The sequence below is a fragment of the Camelus bactrianus genome, chromosome 35, assembly GCF_048773025.1.
Source record: "Camelus bactrianus isolate YW-2024 breed Bactrian camel chromosome 35, ASM4877302v1, whole genome shotgun sequence".
Taxonomy (NCBI): Eukaryota; Metazoa; Chordata; class Mammalia; order Artiodactyla; family Camelidae; genus Camelus; species Camelus bactrianus.
The window spans coordinates 31,428,425-31,446,154 of NC_133573.1; the positions used below are offsets into that span (position 1 = coordinate 31,428,425).

Consider the following 17,730-nt stretch of genomic DNA (forward strand, 5'->3'; position numbering starts at 1 on the left):
TGGCTTGTCCTTCCTTCACTTACTTCATTTCTGGGGTCCTGGTTTCACAAGGCCATGTCACTTTGCTTTATGAAGCAGGGACATGGGATCACGCTTGCCTCTGATGCAGAAACTTTGAAGGCGTTGCAGAGTGCCCATGGGGGAGCCTGCTCTGAGAGAAAGGCAGACATCCCTGGGCTGGTGTTTTGCCAGTGACAGTTTGAGATAAACTGCAAACCCACTAGCCATGCCAAGGATGCCTGCAGCCACTCTCCGCCTGACTGCAGGCACGTTGCTCGGTTTACGTGCTGTCACATTTGGATAGCAGTGAAGATTCTCCCCTGGGTATTCTCACACTTAAGAAAGTGAAACACAAGCCCGTTTGAGTTTGAGGAAGGAGCCTCTGAGACCAGAGCAGGGGGGTCAGGATGTGGGGGTGGGGGCGGTTCCAGGCACAGCAGGGGCTGGGGGCAGGAGGGGACGAGGAACCCAGGTTCCGCTGTGTCCCCATGGTGCCTTGATGGGGTTTGATCGTCATCCAGGGGAAGTGTGTGTCATAATTGTGTGTGTGCTTTGCGGGGTGGCGCTTTGGATCAAGGAAGAGAAAGTCCATACTGTGATGCTCGTTGATTTAAGGCCTGAACCAAAGGCTTTTGCTCAATTTAGGGTCTCTTGGCATCTTAGGAGGCAGGGACCCTGCTCCAGCTGCCCTTGTCGGGGTGAGATGGGAGGCCGCCTGTGGCATCCCTGAGTCAGTGCTGCTCAAACACCACTGTCTTTTTTTCACGTAAGAACAAAACCCTACCCCTGAGCTGATTCACCTGGCAGCCTTGGCCCCTTGTCTGGAAGGACACATGGAGTTTTCCTTGGGGATGACTGGTTGTTAGGTCAGCTTCTTCCAGCCTTGCCATGACTGCGGGTGCAGGGGGGTCCGGGGAGGAGGCCTGCTGTGGCCCGTGGGGTGACGTCAGCTCTCCGGAGCTGCAGGGCGAGGCTGAAGGAGGGGCATCCTTGCCCTGCAGGGCGTGTGTAGGGAAGCAGCAGGGACCCTCAGGGACACTGGGCAGGTGCACACTCAGGCCTCGCTTACAGTTCCTTCCGTGTCTTCATACAGAGAAAGGAGGGAAACGGGTCAGTCAGTCCCTATGGGTGTAAGTTCTGTCCTTGCGACATCCCAGCTGTTGTCAGGGATATTATTTATAATTCTCTAACCTTAGGCTTATTTGGTATAAAAATATGAAGGGACAGAAATAGTTCAAGGGCATTTAAAGACTTACATAATCATCAATAGGCCTAGTTTTATGATGTCTCCTGTGTCATTTGCAAATCATGGAACAAATTCAATTAAATTTAAAGAATATATTTACTATTATCAGTTTTCGTGGCAAACATTGTTTATTGGTTGATACTTTGTAAGATGGTTCTCATTCCTGTAACTGGTGCCATTTTGTCTCTGTGCGTCCTGGTCATTCGGTGTCTCCTGCTGCAATTCTGCATGTGGCCCAGGAGGGTGTGTCTCAGGGCCCGGGGGGAAGCCTTTACCAACTGCTAGTAACGATCGATCGCTCTTGAAGTTTGGATTCTGAGCAAGGGCTGGATGGTTGCAGGTGGTGGCTGTCGGCTTACAAATTATACCAAGAATGGAAAAGCAAAACCAAAAGGCCCTACTGTAGAGCTCAGGGAATTATATTCAATAGCTTGTAATAACCTATAATGAAAGAGAATACATATGTATGTGTTTGTGTATGTATATATATATGTGTGTGTGTATATATATATATATATATACACACACAAAAACATATAAATTGAATCACTATGATGTACACTGGAAACTAGCACTGCACTGTAAATCAACTATACTTCAATTTAAAAAAAAATGGAAAGGCTCCCGCATCATCGGTGGTAAACTAATTATTTCATTTTTCATGGTGATGTGCATGGAGTCCCTGTTGCAGTGTTGATCTTTACCAGTGAAAGATTCAAATGGACACTTTTTTCAGCTTGAATCATACCATTTGTAGATGGTTTTTGTGGGTCCCTTTGAGGACAGAGCAGGAATTCTGTGACTGAGGCGTAGTTAGCGGGTAATGAAGCAGGGAGAATGGCTGCAGGTCCAGGTGGACCCAGCTTGAGGAGAGGACATTTTCTTCTGGCTGCCCAGGTTCTGCGTGTAAGCTGACCCTCCTCAGATGCCTGCAGATGACCTTGGAAGTGGGCGTGGCCTGAGGGGCAGAGAGCAGGGAGCTCTTGCTGTTTACTGAGCCCCCAGAATAGGACCTGCAAGGGCTGGGGCAACGAAGGCAGCTGCCTTTGCTTCTGGGAACCAGGGAGTTTTGGGAGGGGCTGCCGTACAGATGAGGATGAGCAGAAGGAACAGGAAGGCACTGGTTTTACACCACCTCCCCTCCCCTAGGGTCCAGGGGGTGATGAGGAGCTCACCCCTGCAGCTGGTCCCTCGGGCACCAGGTTTGCGCTTCCAGCCCTGGGGAGGACGAGCAGTGCTGGCCGAGCTCCGGCCCCTCCTATGACACCCAAAGTTTGCTCCCTTTTTAAGTCCAGTTTCCCAGAGGAGTCAGATTCTTGAGTCACAGGAGTCAGTTTCCTCCCATCTGTCATTCCTTTTGCCTAGTTTATCCACCATATATGGAAAGCCAGGGACATTAATTTGTATTCATACCTGGTGTTTAATTCCAGAAAGAGTTCTCTCTCACCCTGGACTATTTACAAAATTTAACCCTTCATAGATGAGGATGTACCATTATTAGACACAAGGTACAACACATCAAAAAACCATTGGTTTGGGAATCATTTATTTTACCTCCTACCTGAGCAGAGAGGATTTATGGTTAAATAAGGAGATCTCTGAAGTCTTTCCCAGCTCAAAGAATTTTGTGAATTTTGTTAGGCCACTTTAGATGGAAGGAAAAGTTGCATAAAGAACATTCCAGAAATGTTTGGTGCCATGCCATTAATTCATTGGAATGAAAGGAGAATTTTCTGTGGGTCCCTTTTGAAAGGGACAGCACTTTGAATATATACCTTCTGTGTGTGTGTTACCAAACGTGGCTGTCCTGTGGGGTTTTGCACTGTATGGTCAGCATTTCGTTCTGTGCTAGTTTGTGGTGGTGCAGTGAAGAGGATTCAGCAAACTAACATTTTCATCATGTTAGCTGGTGTGTGCTGATGTGTGTATATTTCTGCCTTAAGGTAGGAATGTTCCCCCTCTAATAAACACTTCATCAAGATGACTGCTGCCAGATATTTGATTCTCATTTGTTTTGTTGAGTTTCTAGGTTCCTTCTCCTTCTATTTTTAATTTGATTTCTAGTACTCTGAAGGCAAAGAAATGGAATATAATACCCATCTAACTCGCAGGGACTGTGTGCCTCATAGACTAGACAGTAGCGTCTTTCTTTGTTTGTTTACAGACTGCAGTGGACCCTTCTCTTCGCTGGTCAGAGTGTGTGTTGTCTTGTTTAACCTAGATCTGAATGAATCAAAGCTGGAACATGTGTTGTTTATGGTGTACCGGATTGAAGGGGGCATATGCCACAAGAGGGAGTTGGCATCCAAGTTCTTCACTGCACCTCTTGGGGGAAAGGAGCTGTGGGGCCTTGAGTCCCCCGAGGGTTGTCCCCAGGAGAGGCTGATCAGTGTGAGAGTTAGTAATTCCAGCCTTTCCAGGGCTGCATAACTGAGCCTGGGTGTCTGCAGGAACCTGTCTGTTGGGTCAGTGTGGCCCACGAGGCACTGTGATATTTAGATGCTTGCTTTGCACCGTGCACTAATGTTATGCTTCCCCCCAACAATTATGTACCCTTTTGCTCTGGCCCCAACATGGGGCCCCCTCGTTAATGGACGCCAGAGCCATCTGGTATGAAGCCTCCATGTGCAGGCCCTGGGCCACCAGTCTCGTCCTAAGCTTAGCCCATCTCACTGTGGTCATAGCATCATTCTCATGATCTGCCACTTAGAGTGTCTGCTTTTCCAGCAGATTAGATCCTTGTGTGGGGTCTCCCTGCTGGAAACTAGCCCTAGTTTTTCACCTGTTTGTGCTGCACCTTGAAGGCACTTACTGTCTAGTCAGTGTTGATCCAACCATCTTAACCTGAGGATGCATTTGTGTTATAAGTTTAATTAAAGTATATTCAGTAGTTCTTTATGAATGTCATTCTGTTGTTAAATTGTTGGAGTTTTTATGGAGAAATTGTGTCACATTGATAGCCTTTGGAAGCTATTTTGAAAAGAATTGCTTTCCCCTTAGACGTGTTCAAGTTTTATGTTTACTTGCCTGGGAGCCGTTAAAGCATTGATCTGTCTTGGGGCTGCGCTGCCTCATACCTTCCTTACAAGAAGAATAACATCATACAGAGTATCACTGGTTTGTTCTTGCTTCCAGACAGATTTTTTTTCCACAAAGAAACATTTACTAAAGTAAGTAGTAAGTTATAATTTGCTCAGGATCAACATAGGTCAATAGACAGAAGAGTCCATAAATAGAAGCACATAAAGATGGCCATTGATTTTTGACAAGGCACCAAAGTGGTTCAGTGAAAAACGGACAGTCTTTTCAACAGATGGTGATGGAAGCATCGAGCATCCAGATGAGTAAAACAGAAACACACCTTATACAAAAGTTAACTCAATGGATCATAGCTCTAAATGTAAAACTCTGAAACTTTCAGAAACTCTTGACCTGAGGTTAGACAAAGAGTTCTTAGACATGATATTATGATTCATAAAAAAAAAAACATAAGTGGAGTTCATCAAAATGAAAAAACTGCTCTGCAAAAGATACTGTTAAGGAAAATGCAGACACAAACTACACATGGGGAGAAAATATTTACAAATCACATATTCTACAAAGGACTTATATCCAGAATATATAAAGGACTCCCCAAATTCAATACTAAGAAAACAAACAATTTAAGTGGAGGAAGACCTGAACAGATGCTTCATTGCAAAGGATATAATGTTGGCAAATAAGTATGACATGATATATCAGTGTGACTAGTCCTACTGAGATGCAGATTACAACCATGATGAGATGCCCTACTCAAGTGGTGTAAGGTAACAGTGACAACACCAAGTGCTGGGGAGGGTGGGGGCCACCGGAACGCTTGTGCATTGCTGGCGGGTGTGGAATGGTGCAGCCACTCTGGAAATCAGCTTGGCAGTTTCTTAGAAAAGAAGACATGCCCTTAACACTTGACCCAGAAGTCCCCAGTCCTGGATACTTACCCTAGAAAAGTGAAAACTGATGACCAACAAAAACCTGTACTTGAATGTTTATAGCAGCTCTATTTACTTTCCCCTAAAAGATGACTAGATAAACCGTGGTACATCGATACCACAGAATACTGCTCAGCAGTAAAAACAAGCAAGTTATTGATGCACATGGCAGCCTGGATGACCCCCCATGGCACCAGGTGAGTAAATGTAGCCAGTCTCAAAACAATGCTTTCTGTATAGTGCCACCACGTGATGCTCTGGGGAAAGACAAAACCATAGGAATGGAGAACAGATCAGTGGCTGCCTCTGGCAGTCATCGTTCTACTCTCTATTTCTATGAGGTTTGCCTTTTTAAACTCCACATCTAAGTGAGACTATCCAGTATTTGTCTTTCTCTGTTGGCTTATTTCACTTAGCATAAGTGAAAGTTCCATCTATGTTGTTGCAAAAGACAGGATTTCCTTCTTTGCTATGACTAAGTAACATTTCATTGTGTATATACACCACATCTTCTGTATCTGTTCAGCTGTCAGTGAACATTTAGGTTGTTTCCATGTCTCACTGATTGTAAATAATGCAGTAATGACATGGGGGTACAGATACCTCTTTGAGAAAGTGATTTCATTTTTTTCAGTTAAATACCTAGAAGTGGAATTTCTGGATCATATGGTAGTTGTATTTTTAGCTTTTTCAAGGAATCTTCATAGTGGCTCCACCAATTTACATTCCCACCAACAGTGCATAAGGGTTCTCTTTTCTCCACATCCTTGTCAACACTTTTTTTTTTTTTTTTTTACTGATAGGCATCTAACAAGTGTGAGGTGATGTCTCATTGTGGGTTTAATTTGCATTTCCCTGATGATTAGTGATGTTGAGCAACTTTTCATGTATTTGTTGGCCATCTGTATGTCTTTTTAGGAAAATGTCTGTTCAAGTCCTTTGCCCAACTTTTAGTTGGATTATTTATTTATTTTTGCTATTGAGTTGTATGAGTTCCTTACATATTTTGGATGTTAGCCCCTTACCAGATAGATGGTTTGCAAATGTCTTCTCCCATTCCATAGGTTACCTTTTCATTTTGCTGACTGCTCCCTTTGCTGTGCAGAAGCTTTTTATTTGATACAGTCCTGTTTGTTTGTTTTTGCTTTTGTTGCTTGTGCTTTCGGTGTCTTATCCAAAAATTTGTTGCCAAGACCAACATCAAGGAACTTTTCCCCTGTGTTTTCTTCTAAGCGTTTTATAGTTGCAGGTCTTACATTTAAGTCTTTTATCTGAGTTCATTTTTGTGAGTGGGGCAAGATGGGGTCTAGTTTCATTTTTATGTGTGTAGATTTCCGCTTTCACAGCACCATTTGTTGAAGAGACTATCTTTTCCCCATTGAGTGTTCTTGGCTGCTTTGTCAAATATTAGTTGATGCCTTGGTATATTTCTGGGCTCTCAGTTCTGTTCCATTTGTCAATCGTCTGACTTTATGCCAAAAAACATACTGTTTTGATTACTAGAAGTTTGTAATATAGCTTCAAATTAGGAAGCAGGATGCTTCCAGCTTTGTTCTTCCTTCTCAGGATTACTTTGGTTATTTGGGGTCTTCTGTGGTTTTGTGAGATTATTTTTTCAACATCTATGGAAAGTGCATTAGAATTTTGATAGTAATTGCATTAAATAGACGACTTTGGGTAGTATGAACATTTTACCAATATTACTTCTGATCCATTAACATGAAATATCTGTCCATTTATTTGTCTTCAGTTTCTTTAATCAGGGTTCTATAATGTTCACAAAACATATTTCTGACTTGACATAAAATGGAATTGGATTTCATAATGATTTTATTTTATTTTTTTTTTCTGGAGTCTTAGTAGATTGGGAAGACAGCATAATAAAAGCTAATTTTAAAACACAAACTAAAAAAATCATTCTAAACAGGAACAGCAGAATTCCAGGAAAATTTACCCTAAATTACTTTCTGAAAAAATTGATTTCCTTAGTATAACTTTGTGTTGAATTTTATTCTTATGTTTTGATGTGTTGAATTGAAAGAAAAGCCAAAAACAAATAGTGGGACTGTGAACTGGGCAGTCTAGGGGCATGCAGCTGGCCTGATGCTCTGGAGTGTGATGCAAACACAGCTTTGTAGCTGGGAGGGGCTCTTGTCAGTGATGTGGGTGGGGGCCTCAGCCTTGGGCTGCGTGTGAGCCTGTGGCTTTGGAGGGACTGGTAGGCACTGGTCTTTTTTTTTTATGAGAAGGCTTCCGACCAGCAGCTTGAGGGTATTAACGACAGACACACCTGTCTGCTCAAGATTGTCAGTGCCTTGACCTCCTCCTTTGCAGTGGCCAGGACTTGGGGTCATGAAACCTGTGTGTCTGGATCTGCCTCCTGGGGGACCTTACCTGTAGGGCAGTTTCTGTATGTAGGATCTTTCCTGAAGGGGTCTAGGCATAGATTTCTCTGAGAAGAGGGTCTAGGAGCCTGAGCTCAGGCAACCCATTCCCCCAACCCTGAATTTAGTTCTAGTTCCTGTGATGTTTTCACTCAAGCCCCCATCCTCACCCCAAAGCAGCATTAGGCAAGCTTGTTGGAAATGCAGTTCCTCAGGTCTTGCTCTTGACCCATGAAGACAGAATCTTCATTTGACAAGATCATTGGTGAGTCACCTGCACGGTGAGGTTTGAGCAGCACTAATTTCCCTGACTTAATGTGTGTAATTTAAATCCTGGACATGCAGCCCTAGCCCTTAGTCCGTCATCATCTTGCATGGCTAGGGTTGGAGACTGGAGGGGTCACGTGGAGAAGGCTTGATGACAGGGGTTCTCCTGAGAAGTTGGAGAGTCACAGACCAAATCCTTTGCACATGACTACTCAACAGTGTTTGTTGTTTAAATACCTCAAAGGTGGGTAAGAGCAGTGATCTTTATAGAAGGGTAAGTCTTTTGTTTGTTTTTTGGTAAATCCTTGATGTGGATTTTGTGTACTTAATCACATGGCTGGCACTCTTACTGTGCATTCCCTGGTGAGTTCCACGCTGACAGCATTTTATCCCCCGTTACTCCAGGAGGGAGGTACTGTCATCATCCACATTGTACTAGTGAGGAAATTAGAGTTGAGAGAGTTTAAGGTCACTTGTCTCAAGTTAGCAGGGAGGCAGATCTGGGCAGTCTGGCTTTAGAATTCATGATCTTAACGATCCTCCAGCCCCCGGGGGTGTGGATTTTTTCTGCTTCAAGGCAGTGTTTTATGGTTTGTGAAACGGGACCAAAGGCTTACTATTAGTGTATGGGACCTTATTATTATTTTGAGACCTACACGTTCCTGGGAACTGGAGTGGCTGGAATGTGGAACCAAGCTAAATACAAGTTTTCTGTGGATTTGTGTGCATTTTGTATTTCGTCAGGGCTCCTGAAAATTCATGTTTCACAGCAGAAATTTTACTTGTGAAAATTTGTTTACTAAATATTATGTAAACAGAAACTGATCTTGGGGGTTCTTGTTCCAAATTTTTTTTAGAACCACACAAGTATATGAGTTGCAAACATTAACCCATAGCCTGGCCAGTTCAGCACAAGTGGATGAGTTTGTGATGAGCAGTTGAGATCATGTAGGTGTTGGAAGTTTGCCTGGATACAGATGACCACAGAACATACTTCACTAGAGAGCTAGTCTGTCCTGAGCCTCTCTCATGTGGTTGGGTTCTTCAAGTGGCTGGGGCATGACCCTGAGCAGATCACTGTAGTGCTGGTCACACTGGCAGCTTCCAGTACAGGCTTTCAGAGCTCTGGCTGTGCAGGTTCTGGGTAAAGAGTTCGCCATTTTGGACATGACTTACTTTCATAGGTGTAATACATTCTTGCCCTCTACTCTCATGCCAGTTTAGATGAATTTGGAAGAAAGTTCACAGTTGTAACAATACAGTACTGTACTTGACCCCTATCTTTAACCTTTGTGGAAATTTACCTCTGTGCATTCGTTTTCTTTACTTGTTAAAAGAAGTGCAATACAATTGAATTCTTTTCTCTCCTAGAGACATTTTGAGAATTAATTAGGTAGAAACTTAGAAAAAAATTGAAGAAAGACCCCACATAGGTTTGGGGTGCTGTGCTGGACCTTGGGCCTATTTTACTCTTGTAGTTGTAGTAGAAACACTAGCCTTTCTCAAGTGGTAGGGCCATTTCTATCGTGGTATCAATGTTTTGTTTTGTTTTGCTTCTTATTTCATAACCCTTCTTTGAGGGTATTGTCTCCCTGGGGCTTTCTGGGTCTCTTAAAGAGCTTTGTTTCCTGGTTGAGCAAGTTGTTTTCCCCTTCATGTGGCAGTTAGGAATGTTTAATGCAAAGCCAAGAAACAAGAGCCCTTCTCCCCTACATTTTTGTAAGGCGATTAGTACAAAATCTACTTAGGTGTAGATCAAGTGCTCTCTAAGGGCCACAGGTGTTATCACTGGCCTTGCATTTACTATTTGTAATTACCCCTCAGGTTTGAATGGCATTCTTCTAGTTGTGCCTTGGAGAGTCATTGTGTAAGCCCAGCGGAAGTTAGGGTGTTGCTGGTTTAGAAGTATCTAGTTTACTCAGTCTTCGTGCATCCCTGTGGACTGCACCTGATGTTCACTGCCTCTGCTTTAACCTATGATCAGAATTTTAGGGTGTGCATCACCTTATGCTGAATCTCTGGTCTGTGGAGCTAGTAAGGCTGTGATTCTTGGTTTTATAGAATTATGCACTCAAGGATTATTGAAAATAAAAGTGCCTGAAAGACTTTGGGATGCTGAACCTGATCTATGTTTGGTTCTTCAGGATCATTTCTAAGGTGACAGGTTACCTGTCATTTTCTGCATATGTGCTATATTTAGTTCTGTCTACATGTAGATTGGCAATTTCTAGGTTGGTCTTGTCAGTCTTTGCCCAAATTCTGTTTTTGTCTGAAGCCATAAGAATTTTTATTCTCATCCTTTCCCTTTCAGGCTATTTTCTCAGTCTATTTGGGCTGCTATAACACCACCACAAACGGAGGGTGTAACAGGTTGGTTTCTCAGGGTTCTGGAGGCTGGAAGTCCAGGTTCAAGGCACCAGCAAATTCTCTGTTTGAGCAGGACCCACTTCCTGGTTCACAGATGGCATTTCTGCGTCTTGATACATGGAGGGAGCTCTGTGGGGGTCTCTTTTTATCAGGGCACTAATCCCTCAGGGGGCTCCACCCACATAACTGCATCACCTCCCAAGGCCCTACCATCTAATACCTAGTACCTTAGAAGTTAGGATTCAACATCTGAATCTGGGGGACACAGACATTCAGTCCTCAACATCCATACTGCCTGAGGCCTTTCCTCATGTGAGCTGGACTCCACAGGCCTGATTGCCTGCAGCTGACCACCCACCTCGCACGTGTTCCCAATACCCTCCCCGCCTACGCCTCCCTCACACGTTCCCACTATTCCCAGCAAGCCCCTGCCTCGCAGGTGCATTTGTCTGGAGCATGCCCTCTGGGCCCCATGTGCACCGCCCCGCCCCCCCGCCCCGCCCCGCTGAGCATGCGCTCTAGGTCTCACGTGCACTGCCCTACCCCCTACCCCCGCCCCACGGAGCGTGCGCTCTGGCCTCTGCCGGATGAACTGGCGGGATTGCTTCCTCCGGGTTTGCAGCCCCGCGGGGTTACTGTGAGAGAAAGTAGGGTCTTAACCACCGTGAGAGGACGTGTGACGAGCCTTCCGGTCTCTCCGGAGGTGAAAGAACAAGGCCCGCGCACTAGAGCCCCGCGTGGGGAGGCCCGCCGCTTTGCTCAGGGCGGTGGGCGTTTGCGGGACCACGTCCGTCAGCTGGGGTTTGCGCGCCCAGCCTCTGGCCCGGGAGGGACGAGGCGGGCTGAGGGCTGCAGACCCAGTGGCCCCTGAGGAGATCCATCGGCAGTTCCCTCACCAGGGCTGCTTCGGCGCGCGTGGGCCGGCATCTGCCCTCCGGCATGAGGGTGCCTGAGAGTCGGCGACGTCTGGGCCTTCGTCCCGGTGAGCACGCACGCGGCTTCCCGCCTGCCGCCTCTGCCTCCGCCGTGTGTGGGGCTCGGGGGTGGAGAGTGTGGGGTGTGAGGGGGAGCAGGTGTGGGGGGCTCAGAGTGTGGGGCAGCGGGGCTCTGGGGCTCCGGGTGTGTGTGGGGGGGGGGAGGGCCATGTGGGAGGTGTGGGATGTGAGGGGGAGCAGGTGTGTGTGGGGGCTCGGAGTGCGAGGGGCACAGGGCTCTGGGGCTCAGGATGTGTGGGGGCACGCGGTGTAGGGGAGTGCAAGTGTGCGGGGTTCTCGGGGTGCTCTGGTACGTCGTGGGGTGTGCGGGGCATGGGGCTGCTGGCCGCAGGCCACAGGCCACAGGCCACACAAGGGCCCCTGCTCCGTCCCTTGCGGAAATGAGCCGGCAGCTTCTGGGCAAGGAAGCACTGAGTTTGGACCTGCCCTTCCCCTTGAACTTGAAGCCATTATTTGAGCTGGGTAATCACAGAACTAGCCTTTTGTGCTGCACACTCCTCTCCCACCAGAGGCTGCATGGCTTTTAAATGTTTAGGATGTAACTATTCGTCTTCAACTTAAAGTGTATTAATTAAATTTTAATGTTTAAGTTCTGGGCTGTGTGTTATGGCCTTTGTTTGATACCTCTTTCTCAGTTGATTTTTCTTGTCCCCACAAGAGAGGGGGCTCTTTAAGAGAGACAGCTAGATGTAGTCCCCATTCTGAGAATTTAAAGTGAAATTCGGAAAGTACTTTGTGCACGTAGTGAAGTAGTCTTGCCTGTGAGCATAAGGGCTGTGTGACTCCTGAGCAGAAAAGGAGCCCAGCTCTTGGAGGGATAGACGATCAATGCCGTTTCTGCTTCCCTTTTGCCAAGAAGCTGGATCGGGTTTCAGGGGATTACAGATGGGTTAGCCTTTGGTTCCTCTGTTTGCCTCTTGCCCTGTGTTTAGTGCCGTGTGTTCCTGTCTCTGATTCTAGGGTGGCCAGGATGGTTGTCACTGGCCTTGTGTTCCCAGACTTGCAGACTCATGTGGTGTGGGCGGAAAGTGTCTAGCAGGCCCTCTGACCTGGTCTGTCATGAACTGATTCAGCGGAAGTAAGCCCGGGACCCTTTCTTGTCATGGCTCTGAAGCTCATGGAGCTTGGAGACTGGATCCTGATACCTTCATGCAAGTACACATGTACACCTACTGCTTTTAAATGGAAGGTAAACAGAATTAACGAATTAAGAATAGAAAACATTAAGTGGATGAAACTTTTTCTCACTTTGTTGGTGTTTTGCTTTCTCCTCAGTAAATCATCATCAGGGGCATCAGGTCTCCCTGCTCTGTTAGGTGGGGATGGTCTTGGTGGAGAGTGAAAGGTTGGCACAGAGCTGAGAACTGCAGACAAGTCTCCTTCTCAGGAGTCCTTGAAGTGTGCCCCTGCCTTCAGCACTGTGTTAACACCATACAGGTGTAAAGTAGGAATTGTCGCCACTGTTGGCTGTTGGAGGGCTCACCCCTAAGTTGAAGGGATGCGGGATAGTTTCCAGGTCTTGTTGGGGATGGCGTCACCAGGCCACATTCAGAATTGTTGATTTCTTAGATTTGTGCGACTCAGGTTTTGGTTTAGATAACAGTGTCTCTGACACATGTTAAGGTGCTCAAAGCATTGCAGCACGTAATTGTTTGCCTTTGGAGACATGGGTTTACATGCCAGACAGGAAGTAAAGAACATTGTTCTGTATAGCTTTACTACTTCCAGAGGATGGTAATCCTCTCCTTCGTTTTTGTGCTTTTTAAATAGGCTGGAGTAGAGCAAGACACTAGCAGAAAGAGCTCGTGTTTAAAAAAGTATCCCTTTATAACGGTTTAAAAAAGTCAGGGCAAAGTAAATCCTTGTTCATGCTGTGTTCTATTTGGAATTGTTTAGGGTCTCTTAGTGAAGGAAAGTACTGTCATATACCCCTTCCTGATTTGGGCTGGTATTAGAATCAATTAATAAATAATAACAGTAAGACTTAACTTTTTTTTTTCACCCCATAATAAGACATAATGAAAAAGCAGCATAGAGCATCCTTTAAGATCTAATTTATTGCTCAGACTTGGAAAGATGAAATAGGAGCATAGGATCCAGAGACCTATTCTGCCCATAATACGGAGGGAACTCAGGCAAGGAAGTTTCTCTTCTGAGCCTCAGTTTACCCATATGTAAATGGGGATGATGACAATCATGTACTGTTGTGAGGATTAAATGAGATACTGTAGGTAAAGTTCTTGGCCCAGTTTATTTTTTATTTTTTTAAAATCAGTTTTAATTTAGTCACAACTGTGCTTTCACATATCTGTCAAGTTTACCACATATAATGCAGTGAGATGAACATGTTAATGAAATCAGGCTGGCAGCACTTTCTGTAACCCTTCACTCTAGTAAAGAGCTTTGGAATAAATGGGAAAAATTTTATTATTACAATTTAATTATAAATTATATATTTATTCATTTTATTTTCTTGTTTAGACAGTAAACAATCCTTTAGTTGCCACCACAGCTGCCCTTCTGTTACCATCCTAGTAGATGCAGCGTTTTATGATTTAGGAACAGAAAAATCACATTTCACAACTGAAAAATATTTGTTTTAAGGGCTCTGGTGTCTACCTGTATGGAAACAAAAAATAGAGGTGCAAAGAAATAACATATTTCTAAATTCTTATACATTGATTTGAAAAAGCCATTATGGGTATCAAGTTCCAGGAAGACTAGGGGAAAACCTCTCGTTGTCTTAAAATGAGTGTTTGGGGTGTTTCAACAGAAAATATTTCTCTTTGTTTTCTCCCTTATCAGAAGAAGGAGATGGATGACGAATCCAGCAAGCTGTTTTTATTCACAGGGAAAAAGAAATAAAGCACAGAGTTTTCCTTAGATGGTTTGTGTGTGTATGCTTTCAGCCTATAATGTAGCTCATTAAAACAGGCATGTTTTGAGAAATGACTTTATGTTCAAATTACTAGGTAAGAACTTGCAGTTAAATTTTGTCCAGTCTGTAGGGGTACCAGAACTCCCTTCTTTGGTTGTGTTGGAGCCTGCATGACTTGTGGTTATTCCTGAATTAAGGAAATGAGAGGTTCCCAGAGAGTGGGTTTTTGGGTTATGAAGCAGAGCTTAGTTTAGGGCAGTGACTTTCTCAGAAGTGCGTGTGTCATTGTGTTTGTCACTGGTGCACGCGGCAGCCTGTGTTGCTTGTGGATGTGTAGAGACCAGAGAGAAGAAGAAAGGGAAGCTGACCAACGCTTGTCCTGCAGCAGTGGCTGGGGAGCTGGGCAGGAGCCTGCCCCCAACCCCCATCTCCTGGGACTGCTAACTCTGCTGGCAGCTGCTGAGGACAGCAGGCCTCGGGAATGGGTCAGTTAAGGGTTAAGGAGGGGGAGGAGGTGGCACTTTTCTGTTCTGGAGAGGCAGGCTCCTTAATTCATGAGGGTCAGTCCAGGGAGCCCCAACTATGGGAGTGGTGAGACAACAGCCACGACGAGGGACCTCGTACGCTGGTCTGACCTGTTCTGAACTGACCCCAGTCCTTGAGGCAGGCCCCATTGTTCTCCACTGGAAAATAGGTGGAAATAGTTTCATTGAAACCCATTTACCACCCTCTGGCTGCAGCCTCTCTTTCCCGACAAAGCCTAGTGTGTTTACACTGACCACCAACAGGAGGGACTGGGACTGTGGCTCTTCCTCACGGAATGGACTCAGGTTGTATAGGTTTCAAAGCAGGTGGGTTTGTGAATGTGAAGTGTGCTGGTGCTTAGTACGCTTCCTCCTGAATCACAGCCAGCGTCATTATAGTGATGGGTGCCCTCACCACACGGACAGCTCAGTTTGTGGAAAGCCATGCTCTCCTGGCTCTCCGGGTCCCCTGGGCTAAATGTGTCTGTTAGCGTCTGGTCTGGCTGACTTTGTACTTTGCCATTTCTCTGCTTCCATTCGTTCTTGTGGCTTTTCATAGAATACTAGGATGAAGTCCACTTTACATTCTTCATGGAGATAGAACAGTCTGTCTGAAAGTTCTTTATTACATAATGAAAAATAAACTTAGGTGAAATACTTATTTTAAAACCCTCTGTGTGTACAGGGTTTCCCACCCTCACCCCAGGCTTACTTCCACAGTGATAGTTCTCATTCATGTTGGGTCTCTACCAGCAAAACTGCAAAAGAGCAGTTGGTATAACTTTTTTTTTTTTTTAAACTAGAGTAAACAAAATGAAGGAACCTGTTGGACTCTTTCGTGAAATCTGATTTGAGCTATATCAGCTTGCTTTCTATGCTATGGTAATAACCTTTTTTTAACTTAAAGTGGTACAAAGCCAGTGGGACAAAATTTTTTTATTTGAACTCCTAGGAAGTGTTTAAAGTAGTTAACCTAATTGTTACTGTTTTGTTTTCACATCAACATACTGCCTCATCAAGTTTATTCTACTAAATTGTTCCTTCTCCTTTTCTGAGTACTGACATAATTGTGAGAAAATTAAGAAGAAGAATCTCAAGAAATATGTATGCAGTTATTTTATCTTTATTTTTTAATAGTTTAAATAAACTGGCTGATAACAGAAGATTCTTCTGTTCCATTGTATCCTTCCTTTTGAACATTTGCAGTGTTCTACCTGTGGTCTTCTCCTGCTGTTGTCTCCTTGTTGCAAAGAAGCAGTCACTTGTACTCAGGTTGGTAGTGTTTTTCTATTCATTGCATCTTGCAGAATACCTCCCAGTAAACTTCCGGCTGAGATCTGCAGTGTTGCAAGTCCCAGTTAAAACTGTCTCCAGGGATGCCTTTGTTTCTTCCTACTGTAGCAGGAGAGCTCTCAGGTGATGAAGATGAACGTTCAGCTCATGGTCATATCTCAGATTATTCCGTACAATTCATTGTTAAGCATATGGAGTCAGTTGTAGTTTAAGGTGATGGCTCTTCTGGCTGGTGCGATTTAGAGAATACTATTTTTTCACTTCTGTTCTTCAAATTAAGAATTCCTTTGTGATTCATTTCAGTATGAATTTAGCTTTATTTCGTAGCTCAGTTTTTCATTAATTTCATAACAATTATATCTGAAAGCAGATTTGGCAAAATATTTTTGAAAGATTGTTTGATTATTCACATTACCTGCTACAAAGTCCAAAGGAACAGTATTCAAGAAGATTGCTGATAATTGCAATATGCTTTTTTTAAAAACTTTTTTTATTGAGTAATAGTCATTTTACAATGTTGTGTCAAATTCCAATGTAGAGCACAATTTTTCAGTTATACATGAACATACATATATTCATTGTAATTTTTTTTTTTTGCATGTGAGCTACCACAAGATCTTGTATATATTTCCCTGTGATATACAGTATAATCTTGTTTATCTATTCTACATTTTAAAATCCCAGTCTGTCCCTTCCCACCCCCAGCCCCCTTGGCAGCCACAAGTTTGTATTCTGTGTCTATGAGTCTGTTTTGTATTTATGTTTTTTTTTTTTTCAGATTCCACATATGAGTGATCTCATATGGTATTTTTCTTTCTCTTTCTGGCTCACTTCACTTAGAATGACAATCTCCAGGAACATCCATGTTGCTGCAAATGGCTTTATGTTGTTGGTTTTTGTGGCTGAATAGTATTCCATTGTATAAATATACCACTTCTTCTTTATCCAGTCATCTGTTAATGGACATTTAGGCTGTTTCCATGTCTTGGCTATTGTAAATAGTGCTGCTATGAACATTGGGGTGCAGGTGTCATTTTGAAGTAGGGTTCCTTCTGGATATATGCCCAGGAGTGGGATTCCTGGGTTGTATGGTAACTCTATTCCTAGTCTTTTGTGGAATCTCCATACTGCTTTCCACAGTGGCTTTCCTTGCTTCCCTCTCCCACTCTTAATGATTTAGACACCTTTTTTTTTTTTTTTTTTTTTTTTACAATTTTGTGTTTATTCTATTTTTAATTCATGGTAGTTATCACCTTTCCAGTTATGAGTTTCTCATTTTTGTAGCATCTTGCTTCTTTTCTATTTAGAGTAGACCTGTGAATATTTCTTTTAGCATGGGTTTAGTGTTGCTAAACTCTTTTAGTTTTTGCTTGTCTGTGAAGTTCTTTATCTCTCCTTATATTCTAAAGGGTAGCCTTGCTGGATAGAGTATCCTAGGATGCATCTGTTTTTCATTCAGGACTTTGAATATATCTTGCCACTCCCTTCTGGCCTATAGTGTTTGTGTAGAGAAATCAGCTGAGAGCCTTATGGGGGTTCCCTTGTAACTCACTGTTTTTCTCTTGCTGCCTTTATATCATTTCTTTATCCTTGACTCTGGCCATCTTGATTATGATATGTCTTAGTGTGGGTCTGTTTGGGACCCTCTGAGCCTCCTATGCTTGGATATCTGATTCCTTCTTTAGGTTTGGGAAGTTTTCAGTCATGATTTCCTCAAATACCTTTTCAATCCCTTTTGTTCTTTCTTCCCCTTCTGGAACCCCTATTATGCATAGATTGTCATGCTTTATATTATCCCATAGATCCCT

At 44.0% G+C, this 17,730-nt stretch overlaps 1 protein-coding gene across 15 annotated transcripts in view; it reads left to right on the forward strand.

Moving 5' to 3' along the window:
- The window catches only part of DIP2C (disco interacting protein 2 homolog C), a 274,924-nt gene that overhangs the window by 91,883 nt on the left and 165,311 nt on the right, over positions 1-17,730 (forward strand). For 3 of the 15 annotated variants that reach the window (XM_074358495.1, XM_074358502.1, XM_074358505.1), the window contains exon 1: positions 12,395-12,416. The exons of the other annotated variants lie outside the window; for them this stretch is intronic. In XM_074358495.1, coding sequence (XP_074214596.1) covers positions 12,410-12,416 — 7 coding nt within the window. In that variant the 5' untranslated portion in view covers positions 12,395-12,409. Of the gene's footprint in view, positions 1-12,394; positions 12,417-17,730 lie in introns of those variants that run through there. 15 annotated transcript variants of the gene reach the window in all.